At 40.8% G+C, this 21,420-nt stretch overlaps 1 protein-coding gene across 9 annotated transcripts in view; it reads right to left on the reverse strand.

The window, feature by feature from the left end:
• The window catches only part of TSC1 (TSC complex subunit 1), a 53,479-nt gene extending 32,118 nt beyond the window's left edge, over positions 1-21,361 (reverse strand). For 2 of the 9 annotated variants that reach the window (XM_024251680.3, XM_024251678.3), the window contains exons 1-6: positions 21,270-21,360; positions 11,759-11,821; positions 5,507-5,692; positions 3,953-4,056; positions 2,345-2,497; positions 148-292 (exon numbers count right to left, since the gene is read on the reverse strand). In XM_024251680.3, coding sequence (XP_024107448.1) covers positions 148-292; positions 2,345-2,497; positions 3,953-4,056; positions 5,507-5,612 — 508 coding nt within the window. In that variant the 5' untranslated portion in view covers positions 5,613-5,692; positions 11,759-11,821; positions 21,270-21,360. 9 annotated transcript variants of the gene reach the window in all.
• Between the last annotated feature and the right edge of the window lie 59 nt (positions 21,362-21,420).

Raw genomic sequence — 21,420 nt, forward strand, 5'->3', positions numbered from 1 at the left:
CCAAGGTATTTCTTCATCTGTCTGGTGAAAACCATTCATTTCAGCTATAAAAGTCTACATGTCCATTCCTTACGGCATATGAGCAATTAATCAATAATGAAAGCATTCACCTCACAGGGCCCAATAGGTATATGAGGAGATCTGTACCTGGTTTCTTCAGGCACCATGATGATAGACGGCCAAAAATGTCAAAGAAATCAAGAAGATGCTGTTTCCCAGACTGTGGAATCATTGGTAGCATGGTTATCAACACCAAGACACCTGTTGTGAGGACAACGACATCAGTGTCCATCTGCAGGAGAAAAGGTCAAACAGGAAACGTCTGTCAGGCACTGGCACCAGGATCGGCATTGTACAGTACATGAAGAGGCTCTAAACACTGAGAGAATCACAAATCACAAGTTGACTCACATACTCATTTCCCTATCCCTAAGGATTACTGAGGGGATAACATTCAAACAGACTCAACAGGAACACTGAGCCCCAACTCTACTGTAATGAGTCAGTGAGGACCATTTACAACACACCTATGCAAAGGCATCCGGGAGATGAGTTCAAACTTGACTTGGGGACACCTAAGTCCTAAAGCCTTAGGGTGCCCTGTTGATAGCACTTGGATGAAAACAAAAGGAGCCGCTTTTCAACAAAACACAGGAGCACTGCTCTGTTTTCATTCATTCAACCAAATCCTAAGATATTTACTTTTTGTTGATTAAAAAAAAAAACACTACACATTGACAAGTAACTTAACTATTTTTTAAAGAACTAAAAGAGAAGTATAATTGAAGGAGAAATTCATATAGCACTAACAAGTCAACTTAAAGGCTCACTTCAAAGCAGTATTTAGAGACCAGTAAATTAAAAAATATATATATGGAAACCTTTCAGCACGCCTATAGTTTAAATATTAAGTCAAATAAATAACTTCAGGCTAACTGAAGACACCGAACACCCAATGGATACTCAATCAACTCTGACTAGCTAGCTACAGCAGCTCCCCTGACCCATAATTAAATCATGAATGTTCGCCAGGTAGATGAAATTCAGATTTATGAAACAAGATATTAATCAAAAGACTACTATGTAGGTTAAGACGTCCATTATTCCTATTAGAATAGGAATCTATGAGTCTGGGAATAAAGTTTTAAATAGATTTTGATTTTTACATCAAGCATCAAGCCTTTCACTATGGAAGATACCCAGTAAGAATAACATATTGGTAGGAGAATTGAGAATATATGAGACTATATAATGATTCTCAGCAAAAAGAACTAGCCCTGATTTCATTTATCCTAACAGTCTAACTGAAGACTTATCCATGATTAATATTCAAAACTTATTCTTTTGGAAAAGATAAGTGTTTTGCAATCTGAACTAAATGATGTGCCTCAAAATTAGATTATATTCTCATCAATCCATTTAGATTATATTCTCACCAATCCATTAACTAGATTACATTCTCATCAATCCATTTGCTTAAAAAACATTAAGTTGTTAAAACTGTTCTATTTTTTCTGAATTAAATGCATGTTTTTATAATACCCTGCCGATGTGACTCCTTGGGACCCACCACTAGGGATAATAAAAGAGTTACCCTTCTTGGCAGACACAAAAATCAATTTGCATGGTGCTGTATCAGATGAATCCAATGGTACTGCCATCCTGGAACAAATACTATTGGATATTTTCATGTCTCTGTGAGGTATAGGCAGTTAATATTAACCACATTTTCTTATTTTATAGATAGAAAACAAGTCCAGGAACTAAAACACATTAAACAAATAACCCTGAGTATGGCTGCACGCCACTGTTAAAACTAAAACCATGAAGTTCTATTTAGATTTTGACTCCCTGTATAGAAAAATGCACTAAATTTAGTGCAAAAAAAATAGAATGCAACTTAGTAGAACTTACATCAACAAAGTCTTAATTATAGCTGCAACCAGACCATACTCCTAAATAGTTAACAGAAACTTTAAGCCATTTTTCTATTAGCTAAAAGATAATTTAGAAACAGGGATTCCCAAAAGATAATCCAGGATATTTTTAAATGAGAGAAGGCTAAATGATGATGAAATCAAGAGGTTTGGGATAATGTAACATTGAACCCATCTGATCGAAATTTTTCCATATTTGCGTGGACAAGGTATTCAATAGTCATAGTGATATATTTGAGAACTTACCAAGTACCAACTCTGGACAACGTTCTATTTGAGAAAAGCCAAATGCCCAGAAGGTTTTAAACTCTAAAAGTTAAAATCTAGCTTCCTTGCTTTAAGTTACTTAAAATTTCAGAAACTATACTCATAAATCCATTTCATTCAAATCCTTACAAACATCCTACCTTGAGACATTTTAGTAAAGAAGGCAAAAGAGGTGCTTGAGAGAGTTTATGCTTCCAAGATGGCTGCAGTCTTATGACATGACCCAGTAACGAGAGGATGGATAAACGAGTGGCAGCTTTGCCCACATATTCGTTAATCCTGTCCAAGAGGTGCTGAAAATGTAAAAGAACAAGGGAAATCCTCACATGAATGTATGAAGTTAACACAAATAAAGACAGCAATGATGTGCTCCAATCTCTCAAGTCTTGTCTCTAATGTAAAGCAAGGGTCATGCAGATAAAAGATCAAATTCAAGATTTTAAAAACCACGTTAGCAAACAAAACACTGCTGCATTTGGCCTGATAAAAGGCAGCCAGTTTGCAATTCATGAAAAAGGATCCTACAATACAAGTATGCAAAAAGGGGGAGACTTGTTCACAGTCCCTCAATAACCAATAGTCCCAAACTGTGATAGGTTATTGAAGCCACGAGGGGATCCTGCTGGAAGCAGCCAGTTATTGCTAGAGCAACCCAACCTACATGGTTTGGCCTCAAGTATCAATTAGGTAGTAGAAGTTACAATTCAGACCAGAGTAAATAAAAAAACAAGATGGGCCAGGCGCAGTGGCTCATGCCTGCAATCCCTGCACTTTGGGAGGCTGAGGCAGGAGGACAGCTTGAGGCCAGGAGTTCAAGGTTACAGTGAGCTATGATTGTGCCACCACGCTCCAGTCTAGGGAACAGAATGAGACCCCACCTCTTTAGAAAACAAAACAAAACAAGATGTACTGTAAAAGGCATGCAATACAAGGTCTTCAAATCCTGGGGAAGTTGCTCTCATATATACACTTAAGACTTACCAAAGTCTGCAATAACAATGCTTTATTAGCTACTTACTAAAAACAAAAGGAAAACATGAAGGAGCCCTCCAAGTGCCTGGTGCTAGGAAACAAGACTCATTAATTTGCCATGTTAGTCCTTTGTACTTGAAGCTTTTCCATATTGATAAAAGTCTAAAAATTCTATTCAAAGTATGGGTTGAAAGATGGGTATCTATGGGCCAAATCATCACTATACAATTATAGTACTGGAAATGTAAGATTTCTTTAAACAAGATCTTTTTTTTTTGAGACAGAGTTTCGCTCTTGTTGCCCTGGAGTGTAATGTTGCAATCTCAGGTCACTGCAACCTCCGCCTCCCAGGTTCAAGCGATTCTCCTGCCTCAGCTTCCTGAGTAGCTGAGATTATAGGTGCCCACCACCACGCCCAGCTAATTTTTTTTATTTTTTAGTAGAGACGGGGTTTCACTGTGTTGGCCAGGCTGGTCTCAAACTCGTGACCTCAGGCAATCCACCCGCCTCGGCCTCCTAAGGGGATTACAGGCGTGAGCCACCACACCCGGCCCAAACAAGATCTTTAACAGTCTCTGAAATATGTTTTATTTTGTAAACTTTTCAAGAATCATGGGTCCTACAAAGTAATTTTTATATATAAACTGTGAACAATGTCATCAGTGGCACACAGAAATCAAAAGAATAAGCTCAGGACAAGTTGCACAGTGGCCGTGCACAGAAGCTGTTGTACTCATGAAGAACATATGAAATGCCTATGATATTTCAGCCATTACCTTGTCATGTGGCTCTTGCAAGGTGGTCAGGATGTGCAATGCTGGCTGAGAGTTGGTTTCCAGGTAATAATCCACCAAGGTGTTTACAAGCATAGGACCACGGTCTAAATCAAGAAAAGGGCAATGGATGATACTTATTCCCCTTAACATCCTAAATTTACCTTACACAGCTTCCTGTCACAAAATCCAGAAAATGTTTCTTTATATGCTATTCTAAGTTTTATGCAGCATTACATTTCTGCCTTCTTAATTTAATAGGATATTCCAAGCTTATTTGCCTAAATATGCATAAAAACATACAAAGTCATTTTTATTGCTTTTTTTTTTTTTGAGATGGAGTCTCACTCTGTTGCCAGGCTGGAGTGCAGTGGCACAATATCAGCTCACTGCAACCTCTGCCTCCTGGCTTCAAGCAATTCTTGTGCCTCAGCCTCCCAAGTAGCTAGCTGGGATTACAGGCACCTGCCACCACGCCCAGCTAATTTTTGCATTTTTACTAGAGATGGGGTTTCACCACATTGGCCAACATGGTCTCAATCTCCTGACCTTGTGATCCACCCGCCTCGGCCTCCCCAAGTGCCGGGATTACAGGCATGAGCCGCCGCACCTGGCCCTTTATTGCTTTTTTAATTACAAAAAATAATCCATATCTACTGTTAAACATTAAGGCTATGTAAAAGTACATAAAATAAAAATGAAAGTGCTCCTCACCACCTGCCTCCCAACTCACTCTTCACAGATAAACACCCTTAAGTTTAGAGTGTGTCTCTTCAAACCCTTTTCTACTTGTATAACCACACGCACACAGCCCTCATGTCCACAGACACAGACACAGTTTGTGCATGTGTGTGTTTTTTCCACTGAACAGTGTGTTATAACCACCTTCCCATGTCAGCATCTATGGCCTATTTCATTTCTTTCCGTCCTCCTAGTGTTCCACTGCATGGCTCTACATAACTAATTTAACCATTCACCTACTGAAGGATACTTGGGTTTTTCCAATTTTTCACTATATTTCACTCAAAGCTGTAATAAGATACAGATTCTTATAAATGGCCCAAATGGTATGTGTTTTAAAATTGATGACTGATACTCCAAAAGGCTGAACATCAATTTATATTCCTGCTAACAGTGCCCATTTCTATATTCAATATTTAATTTTGCCAACCTGGTAAGCAAAAAAGGGTACTATTTAAATTTGTATTTCTCATATTAAAAAGAGGTTAAGCACTTTTCATATTAAAAACCACATATATGATTTACAGTTAAAGCGACATCTGGAATTTGCTTTAAAATATTTGGAGGGTGGGAGAGTCAGGGAGGAAAGAATTTGAAACTGGATTCATGGGGTTCACTGCATGATTCTTACTTCATGTGTGTGCATACTTGAGTATTTCCATAATTGAAAGTTTAAAACACATATAGATACTCTCTTTGGGTGTCTAAAAAACTCTTCAGAAGATGAAAACTAAAATGTATCAGCAGGATTCTAGTGGCTCTAAGTCAATCTCTTCTTTCTAGCAGATAAGCTAAAAAGGATATTATTTTGCTAACCAGAATTGAGGTTCTCTTTAAAGACAGCTGTCACGTCGTCCCGCACACCCAGCATGGGGGAGTCCAGCATGGCAAGAAGCTCCCCGACATTCGCTTGTTGGGCCATTCTCTCACTCGAAGGCGCTGTGCCGGCTCAAGGACGTGTGCTACAGGTTCTGAAGGTTCTTCATTGGGGCCACTAACAAACTGAGAAAAAGGAAGATGAACAGTCACTAAATGGCCCCATTTTTCTCCGTAAAAAAATATACCTGCAAGACAAACCAATGCATGTGTTCAATGTAATGGAAAGTTTGGCCAGAATTCACTGATTCAAACAGTGAGTACATTTAGCTGATAAAAGAAGATAAAGTGTATGAATAATTCTTTGGTGAGTTTATGAAGAGGGTTTCTACAAAATATAACAACCAGAAAGAAACCTTAAAAACTGATACCAGTCACAGCAACTTAATGATAGGATCAAATCTAAGTTTTATTCCTACTTCTGATTCTACCTTGGGTTTTGGCTAAGACCACATTTATATTTCAAATTATTGATCTAAAAAGCAGACAGTCTTTTTTCAGCAGAAGAACTAAATACATACTATTTCCTTCTTGACAGTCTCATCAATGGCTAAGAGTTAGTACAGCTGGTTAGGTCACAAGTCTGTTAAGTCCAACATCTAGCATAAACTGGGGATCACTTCTCTGTTTTAGCATATACCTCTCATCTGAGACATCTAATTGCACACCCAAATACCATTGGCTATAGGGAGGTATCCATAGATGGGATCATCAGGGCAAACCTTCAAAAACTCACCCTTCAAAACCCAAGCTCTCTATGGTAGTAGAGCAGCTGCTTTATCTTGATATACAAAAAGCAGCTCATTCCCCAAGTGTAACTATACACATTTATGATTTCTCCCCCACTTTGAGGCTGTATTTGTTAAAACAAGTAACAACAGTTATCATTCATAAGCACTGTACACCTTTTACAAACATCATTGTATATACTCCTAATATGACCACCATGTAATTGGCACTTTTGTCCCCATTGTACAGGGAGCAGAATGGAGATCAAGCCATTTGTTCTGTGTCACAAAGCTAGCAAGAGGCAAAACCAGAGGAGAAAAACTGATACTGGAACCTAGATATGCCTGACTCCAAAGCCCCAAGCCCTTAAGTGTCACACTAAGCTAACCTGCGGTTTTGATCATCACAGCAACTCTGTGATGTGATGTGATATGATGTGAGCAGGTACCATCCTTATTTTACACATGGGGATACGCATGCCCAAAAAGGATAAAACTTCCTTTTCTTTCAGTAAATGTAAGTAGCAGTTCTTAAGCTTCAATGTGCATCGAAACCACCTGGGATATTTGCTAGAAATGCAATACCTGGGCCCCTTCCAAAACTGTATTTTGGGCTCAGGAATCTATATTTTAATAAGCACTCCAGGTAATTCTTAAAGTGAGACACAAATTATTTTTGAGAAACACTATGATAAAGAAAAATCCAACTAAAGAGTTAAGCTGAGGCCGGATGTAGTGGCTGAGGCCAGGCATGGTGGCTCACGCTTGTAATCCCAGCACAGTGGGAGGCCAAGGCAGGCGGATCACCTAAGGTCAGGAGTTCGAGACCAACCTGGCCAACATGGTGAAGCCCCATCTCTACTAAAAATACAAAAATTAGCTGGTGTGGTGGCGTGCGCCTGTAGTCCCACCTACTCAGGAGGCTGAGACAGGAGAATCACCTGAGCCTGGGAGACGAAGGTTGCAGTGAGTCAAGGTCATGCCACTGCACTCCAGCCTGGGCAACAAAGCAAGACTCTGCCTCAAAAAAAAGAAAAGAAAGAAAAGAAAGAGATAAGTTCCTTCTGCAAGAATGCCAAATTTAAATTAGCAATGACCCCAAAAACTGCCAGGTATTAACTTGCTATCATCTATATTCTTATTTAATTACAATCTTGTGACATTCACTGATTTTGGCTCTTAGTAAGTTAGAAGTTCATTTATCAGAAAAATCAATTAAAATGTCTAAATGCCTTTTTGATACCATGATATAGGAAGTTGCTGACTCATATCTATAAATAAAAATCTTACAAGTAAATCACATAGGAAGTTAATTTCAAAGGGCTCCAAAATGTGAGACCACCGTTGGTAAGATTCTACCATAAAAGTTCAAAACCAAAAAGCGATTAGTATGGTATCAGGTACATATAAACACTCACTGCATAGTACCTGTATATTATCATAAAAAATACCAGTAAAAATCTTTGGGCCACCACTTTCAAGATGACTTTTTAATGGCACACTTGTCTAGCTAACCCCCACGTTGATTTCTGCTTCAGGTAAATCACAAATGATTCTCAATTAGTGACAAAGAATGTTGTTCATAAATTTAAAAGTATCTTGTTCCTAAGTTTGGTTTTGTTTCAATAAAATTGTTACTTACCTACTATCTGTCTAGGGAGACTCTGAGTTTGCCTTCTGTGTAGTCAGAAGACGATAATGTCAGATCTGGTCCTCCAAATGCAGGCAGCCCCAGAGCCCGGAGTGACATGAGCTCAATTTTAAACAAAGATGGCGCCCATCCAGTCAACTTGGCGACAATGTGGGCTAATCAGCTTGGGCTACCTAGCTTGTTTTTCCATTTGCAAAGTAAGGTTTTATTCTAAAACACATTAGAAACACATTTTGGCAACAAGTTTTTCTCTCTGGTTCCAAAATCCTACTGTCGGCCGCGTTGGTGGTATAGTGGTGAGCATAGCTGCCTTCCAAAATTCTACTGTTTACCATAGTTTTTAATCTCCAGGAAAAATATAAACATTGGGTTTTATGTGAGATTCTTTGCATAAGTGGCTCAAGTTCAAGCATTTTTGACATTCTAAAAAGCCCTCCTAAGAGTTAAATCATAGCTTTTGGAATCAGTCCCACAACTAGAATATCTCCTTTTTAAGCGCATTCAAACATTTGAGGGTCTGCAGTAAGTGCAAGGTGTTAAGTAGGTAAAACAGATTTAGCCAGTGCAATGAAGAATTATATGTTTTATAGCAGAAAAAAAGACATGGTTCAATATGTGCACAAAAAAGGGGAAGAAACCAGCCCAACTGGGACTCAGTCAGGGGTGGTGGTAGTGGTGGATGAAATGTACACATGTTAAACACACTTTACAGCCTATAGAAGACTGGCTGAGAAAAGTCAATTAAAGATTAGCACCACAGACACAATGAAGCATCAGTGTGTTAGCCACTAAAGTCTCTAGCCATAAGTCTCTTTTCCATTTTGGAAGTAACTCACCATAGAAAATAGCCATACAGGAGAAGTTAAAAGACAGCAACTGGGTGAATGAATTTCTGTATCCTATATGCTAAAGCAACATTCCATTTAGTTTAATATTATCTTTAGTGGCCACATACAGTACACAGTACAGTGCTGTAGATGATGCTAGTCATATTCAGAAGGCATGACCTTCAAGGCCAATCTCCACTCCAAAATCCATCACTCTGCCATCTTCTGGATCTCAGTAAAAGGCACTACCATCAGTCTAAAGCAAACACCCAGGTGACTCCTTGACTCTTTCACCACCCCCACCACCATATCTAATCCATCAGCAAACCCTTTGCTATCACCTCAGTCGAAGCCCCCATCATCTCTCAGAGACAAGGGAGCAGCAGCCCCCCTCACTACACTCCTTGCTTGTATTCATGCTACCCTACAAAATTCATTTGCCACCAAATAACCACAAGAGGCACTGAGATATAAACTTCAGAATCTCACTCCTCTGTTTAAAATCATCCAATGGCTTCCCATGGAATTAATAAGAGCCAATAACATTATGGAACTTATGAAACTCATGAGTAGCCTACAAGGCCTCATAAGATCCAGCCAGTTATTAACCTCCAAACCCCTCTCTGCCTCTTCATTCCTCTGCTCTAGTCCCAGTCTTCCCAAACACAGGAATACTGGTTCTTTCTTGCTCAAGGCCTTTGCACCTGCTGTTCCCTCTATGCATGAAACACTCTTCTCCCACATCCTTGCATAGCTGACTGTCTCGCAGGTATCTGATGGGCCTCCCCCTGACCACCCAATCTAAAGCAGCAGGGAGGTTCTTAGTCATCACTTTTCAATAAAAGATACTTTGTAATTCATGAGAAACCTTGAACTAAGTTTAAACTATACAACTAGTAACCAGATTTGATCCAACAATACTTATGATCTCAAAAAACATGGAAAGCAGGGATCTGCCAAAGTTCAGTTTCAGTCTCTATATACTCAGCCAAAATCTGGTGGCTGTCTGGCTTTGGTGTTTTTTTGTTTGTTTTTAATTGAGACAGAGTCTCACTCTGTCACTCAGGCTGGAGTGCAATGGCACAATCTTGGCCCACTGCAACCTCCATCTCCTGGGTTCAAGCGATTCTCCTGCCTCAGCCTCCCGAGTAGCTGAGATTATAGGTGCGCACCACCATGGCTGGCTAATTTTTGTATTTTTCATAGAGATGGGGTTTTACCATGTTGGCCAGGCTGGTCTCGAACTCCTGACCTCAGGTGATCCTCCCACCTTGGCCTCCCAAAGTGCTGGGATTACAGGTGTGAGCCACCACACCTGGTCAAAAATGTCTTAATAATGAGGACAAAAGTATAAACAACAGTACCCCATGAAAAAAGAAAAATGCTATTAAAAGCTGGGGTTTTTTGTTTCAAAATAAGAATAATTGCTAAAGGTGGCCAACAATTTTTAGTAATTGAAGAGTAAGGATCTTTGAGGCTTGCCAAGCTATGAATCCCAGGTACAAAGTTCCTTCCAGAAAACCATCTACCAGAAACTTTCCTGAATTCTGCTTTGTCCAAAAATGTTACCAATGACGCTGTGTGCCAGTTGAGATATTACACATGTGACATAGTGACCACAGGAGTAACCTAGCAGCCAGTAGTGCCCACAAAGTATTTTTCCTATATTAAAATTTCGAACTTCTAAAATCTGACTTCTAAAATGCAATACAATTACTATCATGAAAAATGTTTAATAAAATTTGAGATTTACTTCTGTATCCCAGAATTTACATTTTGTGATGGTGATATTTAGCTTGGGGACCTCAATGATTTGAACACTTAACCATTTGACTTTGGGTTCAAATTCATATACAGTGGACTTCTAAAAAAGGGACAGTGTGAAGTACACACAAAAACACTGAAAATGAAAAATCAAACTCAGAAAACTTTCCCTACTTGAGAACAATACTTAACTTTTGACAGTCTACAATTTGTATCAAGACCCTACTTATGAACCAGTGTAGAGCTGTAAGACAAAAATCCCTACCTTATTTTACAATTCCTATGACAGAGGTGAGGCAGACAGTGACAGAATACACTAAACAGCAACCACTGAGCCTTGGCATGAGTCACAGAGCTGTCCATGTACAAAGACAGCAGACCAAGCACCTCCCATCTTCCCTACACCCTTCCTATACACAACTGTGTTGCGCTTGGCACTATTACTGCTAAACCAAAATTACAGTTCAGTGATCAGTTAAGTCACTAAGAGGAAATTCCATCCATGGAAATGCCGGTGCCTCAACATTAATGAAGGATATATTCTGAGACAGCATCCTCCAATTCCTAAAAACTACTATAGCATATAATTTATCCCCCAAAATTAATTTAAAGCAACAGATATAGCCATGTTAAGATGCAAATGGTCACTCACCAGCTCAAGGGTTCTCAGCCCAGGATGTACAATAGAATCACCTGGAGAGCTTACAGAAACTCTGGAGCAGGTTAACTAAGGGGTGGAATCCAGACATCACATTTGGTTTGTTTTTATAAATCTATGCAGATTTCTAAGGTGCAGCCAGGGTTAAGAATGTCTGCACTAGTTAAATGACTTGTGCCAGCACACAGGCTTTAATTTAATGAAGTGGTCACAACCAAACTTTGCTGCTGAACAGAGCTGAATTGAGTCCACCAAGTACCAGCTATACGTCTTTAGGAAAATTACATGACATCTTCGAACCCGAATCCTCACCTGTAAAATGGTGAAACACCAAAAGTGTGGCTGTGAAGAAGAAAAGTAATGCATGTAATGCACTTTGCACAGTGTCAGGCACTGAATAAGCAACTAATAATCATCAGTAATGTGACTAATTACTTCATGCCATAGATGGTCCAGTTCCTGGCAAGTAGCTAAAACTGTAAATGTTAAATCCCTGAATGCACAACCATGGGCAAGATAATTCCCTCCCATCTTCCTCTAACCACTGGCCTGGTTATAGCTTACCTGTTCTAGGGACAACTGGTACTTCAGTTTCCAGTGCTGTCAACCTGGTGTCTTTCATGGTCACTGAAGGAAGAAAACATATGTACAATGAAGCAAAATCCCAGATGTAATCAGAAGCGAGTTAGGGGTTCATCTGGCACAAACTTCTTCCTCCTCTGTCCCTGACAGGTGGCCACTACATTTCCACTGGAATGAACACTCATAATCATTGGAAGCACGTGCCTCTCCCCGTCTACATTTCTGAACAGCTGGTTGCTGGAAAATTCTTTATATTGTGCTGAACTTGTAATCTCTGTCTTTTGTTAATGTCTGTTAGAGGTATAAATGAATGGGCAGGATAGGCCCTAGAATTAGAGAGTTCCGGGTTAAAATCCAAGCTCTGCAACTTACTAGCTGTGTAACATTTAGCTATTTATCTTAAGTCTCCAATGTCTAACTGTAAGTTACCTCGTCTGTAAAGTTAGAATAATGATGGCATCAAGCTCACAAGGCTTGTGGGGATTACACGAGATGATGCATCCTATTGCCCTCGGCACAGCACGGGGCACACCGAAGTTACTGGAGGAGCCATGTGAGGCAGGTCCAGGACAGCGAGAGGCACAAAGCACTGAGTGGGCCTGCAGGGCCTCACCGCCTGCCAAAGTCCCCACAGTCCTCACCCCTCCCCAACCCTCCCCACCACCTTGACTCACTGGCCTTTCAGTTCCTTGGCCAAGCCACATGCTCCCCATTCCTGAGCCTAAGAGAGTCTACCTTTGGCTCCTCCTAAACTCACTCTTCATCCTTAAAATCTCAGCTTAAATGCTCACTTCCTCAGAGAAGCCCTCCTAGGCCTCTACTTGCCTCCCACTTCCACCTTCCAGACTAGGTTAGGTCCCCTGTTATACTCTTGCAGCCTATATTTCTTGTGTCACTTACCACAACCCAATTAAATAAGCTTGATTAATTACTGAACATGTCTCCTTCACTAGACGTTATATCCAGGGAGAGACTGCAGCTTACTTAGTACCGTATTTCAAGCAGCTACCATGGTGTCTGGCACTTCTTGATTGAATGACTAGAAGTTAAAATCTTTCTTTTATTTTCTTTTTCTTTCTTTCTTTTCTTTCTCTCTCTCTTTCTCTCTTTCTTTTTTAGAGACAGGGTCTCACTCTTAGGCTAGAGTACAGTGGAGCCATCATAGCTCACTGCAACCTCAAACTCCTAGGCTCAAGTGATCCTCCCACCTCAGCCTCCCGAGTAGCTAGGAATACAGACACACACCACCAGGCCCAACTAATTGTTTTTTTTCAGTTTTAAAGATGGGATCTCACTATGTTGCCCAGGCTGTTCCCAAACTCCTAGCCTCACGCAATCCTCCCACCAAGGCCTCCCAAGGTGCTAGTACTACAGACATGAGCCACTGCACCTGGCCAGTATTTCTTAAATAAACCTGCAAAGCCTAATTCTGCCTTCAGGCAGCATGACTTAAGTCTACTACAAAAGAGACATAAAATATTTGTGAACAGCTATCATTTTTCTATTTTCTTCCCCCTTTTACCCTACTTTCTGTCCAAATTAACGTGTATTAAATATCCATGTTAAATGAGTATATATAAATACATTTTCATTTGCTTTTAAAATATGGGTTCTTCAAACTATATTTAGGTACAATCTGATCACTAGATTGTAAACTCCATGAGGACAGGAACCATCTGGGACACCTAGGGCCTATCCTGGCACCTGGCACACAAGAGGCAAACACACCCTGCTCAGATCAGGTAAGATTTAATCAGCTTCTTTGGCAGCCATTCCAGAGTTGAATAGAGTATGAAAGCTGAGCCTCATATACTATGGACACCTAATTACCCTAAACATGGAAAAAAACTTGAACCAAGTTCTTAAATGTACAACCATGGCCAAAGTCAAACTAGTGGACTGAGGAACTCTCTAACAATTAAAATCGCTTTTTCCAGATGACAGGGTAATTATATTTCCACGTGGAACACATTCCAGACATTAAACTCCACTGGTCTCTTCAGTGGCACCTGCAAGCCTGTGAACAGTGCTGCAGGCAGGCTGGCCCTCCAGAAAAGACGGATCATACCATTCTGACAGGGAGTGCTTGCCTGGCCACACTCACTGCAAGTCACAGGGTTTGAATTAAAGTGCAGGAGCCCAGGCCAGGTGTGGTGGCTCACGCCTGTAATCCCAGCACTTTGGGAGGCCAAGGTGGGCGGATCACCTGGGGTCGGGAGTTTGAGACCAACCTAACCAACATGGAGAAACCCCGTCTCTACTGAAAATACAAAACTAGCCGGGCGTGGTGGCACATGCCTGTAATCCCAGCTACTCGGGAGGCTAAGGCAGAAGAATTGCTTGAACCCAGGAGGTGGAGGGTGCAATGAGTCGAGATCGTGCCACTGCACTCCAGCCTGGGCAACAAGAGCAAAACTCCGTCTCAAAATAAATAGATAAATAAATAAAGTGCAAGAGCCTCTAATCTTAAAATCAGAATCTTAAAATGAGCAGTTAGTCCAGTGAGTCATATAGACTTCCTCTTGCGACTAATCCGGGTTGGACATTTTACCTGAAAAGAAATATCTAAGGCAAGGGTAAAATTAGGATCTACACCAGATGAGATCCTGTAGACTGCCCAGCCACAACCCGTCCTACATAAAGGCCCTATTCTAGGAAAGCAGAGTGGTTTTGTTGTTGGTGGTTGGTTTTTTTGTTTTGTTTTTTTGAGATAGTGCCCTGCTCTGTCGCTCAGGCTGGAGTTCAGTGGCCTAATCATGACTCACGGTTCACTGCGACCTTCGCCTCCCAGGCTCAAGCAATCATCCCACCTCAACCTCCCAAGTAGCTGGGAATACAGGCACGCACCACCATGCCCAGCTAATTTTTGTATTTTTTTGTAGAGACCGGGTCTCCCTAAGTCGCCCAGACTGGTCTAGAACTCCTGGACTCAAGTGATCCACCCACCTTGGCCTCCCATAGTGCTGAGGTTACAGGCGTGAGCCCCCAGCCCCTGCCAAGCAGAGTGTTTTTGTCCAATGCTCAATGTTAAGACTTTTAACTTCTTTATTACTGCACTAAAAATGATAATGGTACTAAATTGGTAGCAATTTTATGTTGGTATGTCAAAGGCTACCTACTATTCTACTTTTATTTATATTTTTAAGTGTTTATTGACTTATTCATTTGTATTTCAATCCTGCCCTATGGGGGTACTACAAGGCATAATCACTCTGGTCAGTAAAGTCAGATGTGATCTGTGAACCTCCTGAGGGGAAGGGAGGAATGCAGATGGAAACACCTGGCAGAGCAGAACACCAGTGTCAATCCACGTCCTTATCTTCGAAAGCCAAATTTAAAAAGAAACCTGCCTCCAGATCTAGACTTTTTTCCCTTTCATATTTGACCCAAAAGTTGTGTTCTCACTTATGTTCATCATTATAACTTCACTTCTATAAGCAATCTTTCTGAATAAAATGTAGGTTTGAGGAAGAAGATACGGGCTCTGTGTTTAAGTATTTTGAGATGAAACAGAAGGCACATAGGTCAATCTGTTTTCACTGTTCATCTTAACTAATATCATTCTTTAGGTGTTTACAGACAGATGGCTTATATGCCTAGGATTACACATGAACTCTAGCCTAACAGCCATGGACAGCTGTCATTAGCAGGACCCGTATGCCTTTTTTTTCACATTATCTCTGCCCTAGCCAAGATGCATTATGAGCTGTGAGAGAGCCAAGAGTACATACATACCTTCTGAAAATACTAGTGGCAGATACCCAAGATGTCTTTAGAACGGATTTATCTGAAATTACAGGTGAATATTCGAATTTTTCAAAAACAAGTGCTGTGATATGTGGCCTAGACACTACCCTCTACGACTCCTCAGGACTGTATGTAACATAAAATAGGTGACCGCATATCAATTTGCCTAAGATAATTTTGTACACATTTGTCTATGATGTAAAAATGTACTGCATGTGTAAATGAAGGCAGATGTCTCTTCACTATAACTTGTTTTCTATATTCAATTTTTTATCCATAAAAATTCAAGGACAATTCAGACACAGGTCCAGGCATGGATAGACTATTTTATTATCAGGTACAGTTAGATAGAGCAGAAATGTTGCACTGTTAGGTTAATGTTCTGCTCTGGCTCAGGAACTCTCAGGTGACTTCTTAGGGTAATATTCTATCAAGTGAACCAAGATGCCTTCAGCACAAATGCATCTAAAAAGGGTAAGATACTTGCTCCCATTCTCTCTTCCTATCAGTGCCTAGAAGGAAGGAAAAAAGGGTAGGAAATAACTACTTACTATGTGAGAGTAAAACAGCTGATGGTAAAACCTGCCAACATGTATAGTCACGTGTGATTGAAAAGGTCTTAGTAGTTGGAGTCCCCCTCAAGGACAAACTGGGGCAGGAGAGCTCCAACTTGCCAGATTCTCCATTCAGAATTTCTGCCATTAGGGGCCTTGATGGATGGTTTGCTAAAGCTTATAGCCTATCCGAAAGGTGAAGAACCTTCTAGTAACTTGAGTGTAAGGCCAGAGCTTGATTTTGGTAAGGCGTATCTCTTCAATAAATAATGCTTATGTTTTGACTTTCTATTAACATGAACAACATTATTTACTAAGATAATACAGGCCAAACAGATACCATGTATATTTCAAAAAGACACTATGCAGAGCTTCTCCTAAGAGAAATATAAGCAAACTGTGAGATATCTTTAGGTTTCAGGTTTATAGGACCAAAATAGAAGTATTCTAGGGAAGAAGGGTATAGTTTGATAGTCTAGGGCAGTGGTTCTCAAAATGTGGTCCTGGCACCACGAGCAGGAGCCTGGGTATTTGTTAGAAATGTAAATTCTCAGGCCTTTCCCCAGATCTCTGAATTAGATACTTTGGGGGTGGGGTCTTCTAGGTAATTCTGATGTCCACTAAAGGTTCAGAACCACTGGTCTAGGAAAAAGAAGGATGAAGGTAAAAAACATTCATTCATTAATATACCTCCTTTGAGGTTCAAAAGGAAAAAAATATATATAGTGCATAAACCTTGGGAAAAAGGCCCAGTGGAATTCTGCCAGGTGCTAAAGGTACCAGCACAGACCAAATGCCAAGCCTGACAAGCACTTAGCAGGTTACATACCTGCGTACACTACAGAAATTTAACAAAGTAATTTATAACCCAGACAGTACATAACACCACCTTCTGACTTGGGCCTTTCCTGACTACCAGTTAAAAAAAAAAAAATGTTTTTAATAAAGCCTAAGTCCATTTTTAGAGCAGTAATCTATCTAAAATGATCAGCTGGGTTTCAAGCTGGGTCCACAAAGTACCTGAAGCCATATCCAAAATCCCATGTCTGTATGAATTTTTTTGGTGATGATGGGACATAAAGGGTAGAAGAGAAATTTGGTCCATAGCTTCCCACAGATTTTCAGAGGGCAACTGAGTCCACACACCTTCCTACCACCACCAAAGTTAAGAACCACTGACCTGACCAGTGAGTTAATTTATGAGGTCAGCAGATGAAGCAGTCTATCACAGTGGAAGACTAAATGTTTGGGCTGTGGAGTCAACCAAAAAGGTTCATATCCCAGCTCAGCCACTGAATAAGTGACTTTAGGCAACTTACTCTAAGCCTGTTTCCTCTTCCTATTCTGCCTCTTAAGGCTGTAAGAAGTTAATGGGGTATCAGACATGTAAAATACCACAGTGTTTGGCACACGAGTACTCAAAAAATATAAACTTTATTATAACAATATTACTACTTCACAAAAATGGATTGCTGGGTACATAATGCTTAGCAGTCTATCCATTTAACAATTGGTATTTGAAACATTGATAAAACCATTGTATAACTTAAAATGGATACAGTTCAAGTTTGTTACTACACTCTGTGAACTACTCAAAGTAGCAGAGTCTTAATGATTGCAGACATTAAGGTCACTGCCTCTGTTCTTCCTACAGCTCCCCTCTGTGTCTTCCATCACATCACCAACAGAAGGGCAAAACTGTCCTTTGTTACTCCAACACTTCTGGGCCTCTACTGCCATTATATTTACTTAAGAGAGTGACCTGTGAGTTGTAGGGCAGTAACTACTATGCTTTATTTTGGACTAAAGCATGGTTTTTAAGACATTTTACTTATTAGATGTAAATCTGAATTCAATCAACCATAAAAAGTATTGTTATCTTTTGCTGATTCCCTGTTCATAATAAAAGTTAGCACTGAATGAAAGAAAGGACAAGAAGAAACTGACAAGGTCCTGAGACAGTGTATTTTATACACAGTATGTAAAATTTGCATTTTTATTCTCTCCCATGAAAACAGACATAATTTCTAGCAACTACAGGCTTAAAAAGTAAACCAGAGAAAAGAATAATCTCAAACTGCTGACAGTTTACCTCTTTCAGATGAATTTAAATGGAGAATGAGTATTTCATGCTACCCAAATTATATTAGTTACCAATTCATGATCTGAGGTTAAAAAAAACAGTGTTTGAGTGTATACTACATATACACATTTCAAGCAAACAGCCACAGATTTTAATGCTATTAAGTACACTTTTCTTTCATGCCTTCAGCTACTTAAAGGACAAAACCAATGCAGACTAACCTTTCAGAGATTTATAATATGGGAAACTTATAGGGAATTACCTTTTTAAAAAGTATTGATGTAAAGGAAAGGATAAATGATAAACAGATCTTCATCCAACAAGGTAGGCTCAAAGTCACCAATTTGCTTGGTTTTTATAAAACCATTAACATGTTGACTCAATCGATTTAGTCAGAATGTTTAAATGACACCCCAAAGGACTTTAAATCACAGAAATGTAGGCCTAGAAATACTCATTAAATTACATTCCAACTTTTACTTCACAGATGAAGACACTGAGGCTCACAGAACTTTAGTGACCCACTGAAGGTCAAAAGCTATCTGACTCTTTAGAAAAGCCTGAAATGGTTGAGATATTGCTGTATTTGGCTCATCAGCATTCAAGAATATCCAATTAATTCCAGGAAAAGCTAATTTTAGTTCACTATGGCCCTGGAACCCAGAAATAAACATACCTGCAGCCTAACAAACTTCAAATGAAGACAGAGCTATAAGAACAAGTCAGCTCTAATTCAAAGCCCAAAATTCACCCAACACTACACAAATAAAAGGCTACAAGCTATTTTAAGAAATACCTCTGCGACAAATAATAAATGAAAATAGCCAGATTGATACTTGAAGCCAGTGGTCCTCAACCTCTGGTGCACATAAGAATCAGTCTTCTTCCAAAATATATACACAAGGTGTCCGAATATGTAGGTCTACCTAGTATAGTGCCAAATATCTGTACATCAAGGTTCTCATGAGCACTAGGGTTTCAGATCTCTTGTTTCCAGCAAGTTCATTATTCTGCAAACATTACATATAGAGGTCTATATTAGATTTGCCCTAGTAAAACTGTTAAGTTTCACCTCACCCATGAAACCAGGCATGCATAGAAGGCACCATACTACACCACAACAGTAGCAGTATCAGTTTTTACTCTTAACCCAGTGAGGAAGAGGACAACTGAGTCACAGGACCTGAAGCACTCTAATTTTATGGAAAAAAGAAGGCTGGTAGCCACCTGCTTTCTAACCAGGAATTAAGGAACATACCAAGTGTTTATGACACCAGGAAATGCATGCAGCAGAGAAAGTTTACATCATCTGCCCTTCTAGGCACGTGATGTAAGAGTGTTTTGGATAAGATATTAACTTTAGTAAGAGGATATTTTCCGTTTACGTCTTCTATAAATACTCCTTAAGTTTACACCAGGTGGTTAGAGGAAGATTCTGCAGCTCCCTAGGGCAATAGCAAAGAATGTCTCAGTGTTTCTGAGGAGCCTCATTTGCCTGATGCATGACTGTTAAAGGTGCATTTCCCTACACAACCCTAAATCAGTTTTCACATTTGCATATTCCAGGTTTACTCAGGAATGCTCAATTTAAGAATCACAGGTGGTTGCTCGGTAAATCAAAGGCTCCCCAAAGATTAGGTTTTATAATGCTTCCTGAAATTTACAGCTCCACTTTGCCAGCCTGTTTGAATTCAGATGACTCCAAGTTGATCCCAAAATTACAAATCAAAGTATCTCAGAAGAGTATCATTCTATTTTAGCACTTTTATAGCTTACTCTATGCAACGTGAAGTGCTATTTGTATGCTTTCTATTAGAAAAAAAAGCCAGCAAGGATTTTATCAGGACTTCTTTCTGCAGTAAACTCATCAGTTTTATTAAACTATCAAATACTTTTTAGCCTAATTTAGACTAACAAGTTTACATGCACAACACTGCCATCCCAAACAAAAGCTAAGGCGGATAAGCCAAGTGCATCCCCCCACTTCAACATTAAACAGACACACGTGCATTAACCTTGGCTAAATGATAAATTTTAATCACTTACAGGCCAGCTTTGATCAAATAACAGATAAATTTAAGAGTCATATCTTTGGAGTCAGTCAGATCCCAGCAGTTCCAGTCCTGGCTCAGATACAATTGGGGTGTGATCTTAGGCAAAGTACCCTGTTCTCTCCGGGCCTCAGTTTCTTCATTTGAGAAGATTGGAGGTGTTAACAGTGGCTGCCTCTTCTCTTTGTCGTGAGGACCAAAGGAGATAATGACTGCCAAGCACTTCCACAGTGCCTGGCACACAGAGAGCACTCCATTAACGTTAGCTGTTGGACCGCGTCCCCTCCCAAGTCCCCACCACACATCCAAAACACACAAAGCAAAACTCCAACAGGAAACACAAAGAAAGAGCTTTAATTCTACAAGGTCCCTCCGACTGCAGGCTCTTCATCCTCCAGTTCCTCAAATGAATGAATGAACGCCTAGGAGGGGCTCTGCAAATAGCTGTCTCTTAGGAATCACCTTTGCCGACTTTAAGGTAACTGTCTTTCACCATCAATTAAACACCCACAAGTACACCCAGAGCGAGTCATGCAAATTTCAGCGGAGACACCGAGTCCAGGCGAGTCCTTGATCCCCACAGGCAACCTCCATTCATTCTCCACGCCCCTCTACCCCGACCCCTCTCTTTAAGATCTGGGACTAGCCCCACCCTCGCGACCCTTCCCCTCCCGCCAAGCGTCTCTACCCCGCCCTCTGCACCTAGCGTGAACCTGTCACCCCACCAAGTGAGGGGCTGACGAAGGGGCCCTCCTCACCCCTGCCCGAGGGACCGAGGCCCGGGGTGCAGCCGTCCCCTCGGGGGCCAAGGAGGGGCGAAGTGCTCGGTCCGGCTCGCCTCTCCTCCCCAGGGACCCGCCAGTCCCGGCCGGGCCAGCCGGAGATAGCGTGTAATAAGAGGTAGGGGAGAGCTCTCCGAACCCCCCTTCCCCGGGATCCCTACCAAGCAAGTGAACCTCTTGCTCCAGCCCTTCCGAGCCTCCCCGACTGGAGTCATGGTGCCGGGGCTGCCCCAGGAAGCCCCCATAAAAAGGAGGGGGAGACACCCCCATACTCACCTACCGTCTCCTCCCCCTCAGCTGTTTACCTCACAGTCCCTCCAGCCTACAGGGCGCCGCCATCTTGGACGTACAGCACCTCCCCCGTCGTGAAAGGGCCAAGGCCGACGGCGGCCTCCGCCACGAAAAAGAGTCCCTCCCCCCAACCACC

The sequence above is a fragment of the Pongo abelii genome, chromosome 13 (assembly GCF_028885655.2).
Source record: "Pongo abelii isolate AG06213 chromosome 13, NHGRI_mPonAbe1-v2.0_pri, whole genome shotgun sequence".
NCBI classification, from domain to species: Eukaryota; Metazoa; Chordata; class Mammalia; order Primates; family Hominidae; genus Pongo; species Pongo abelii.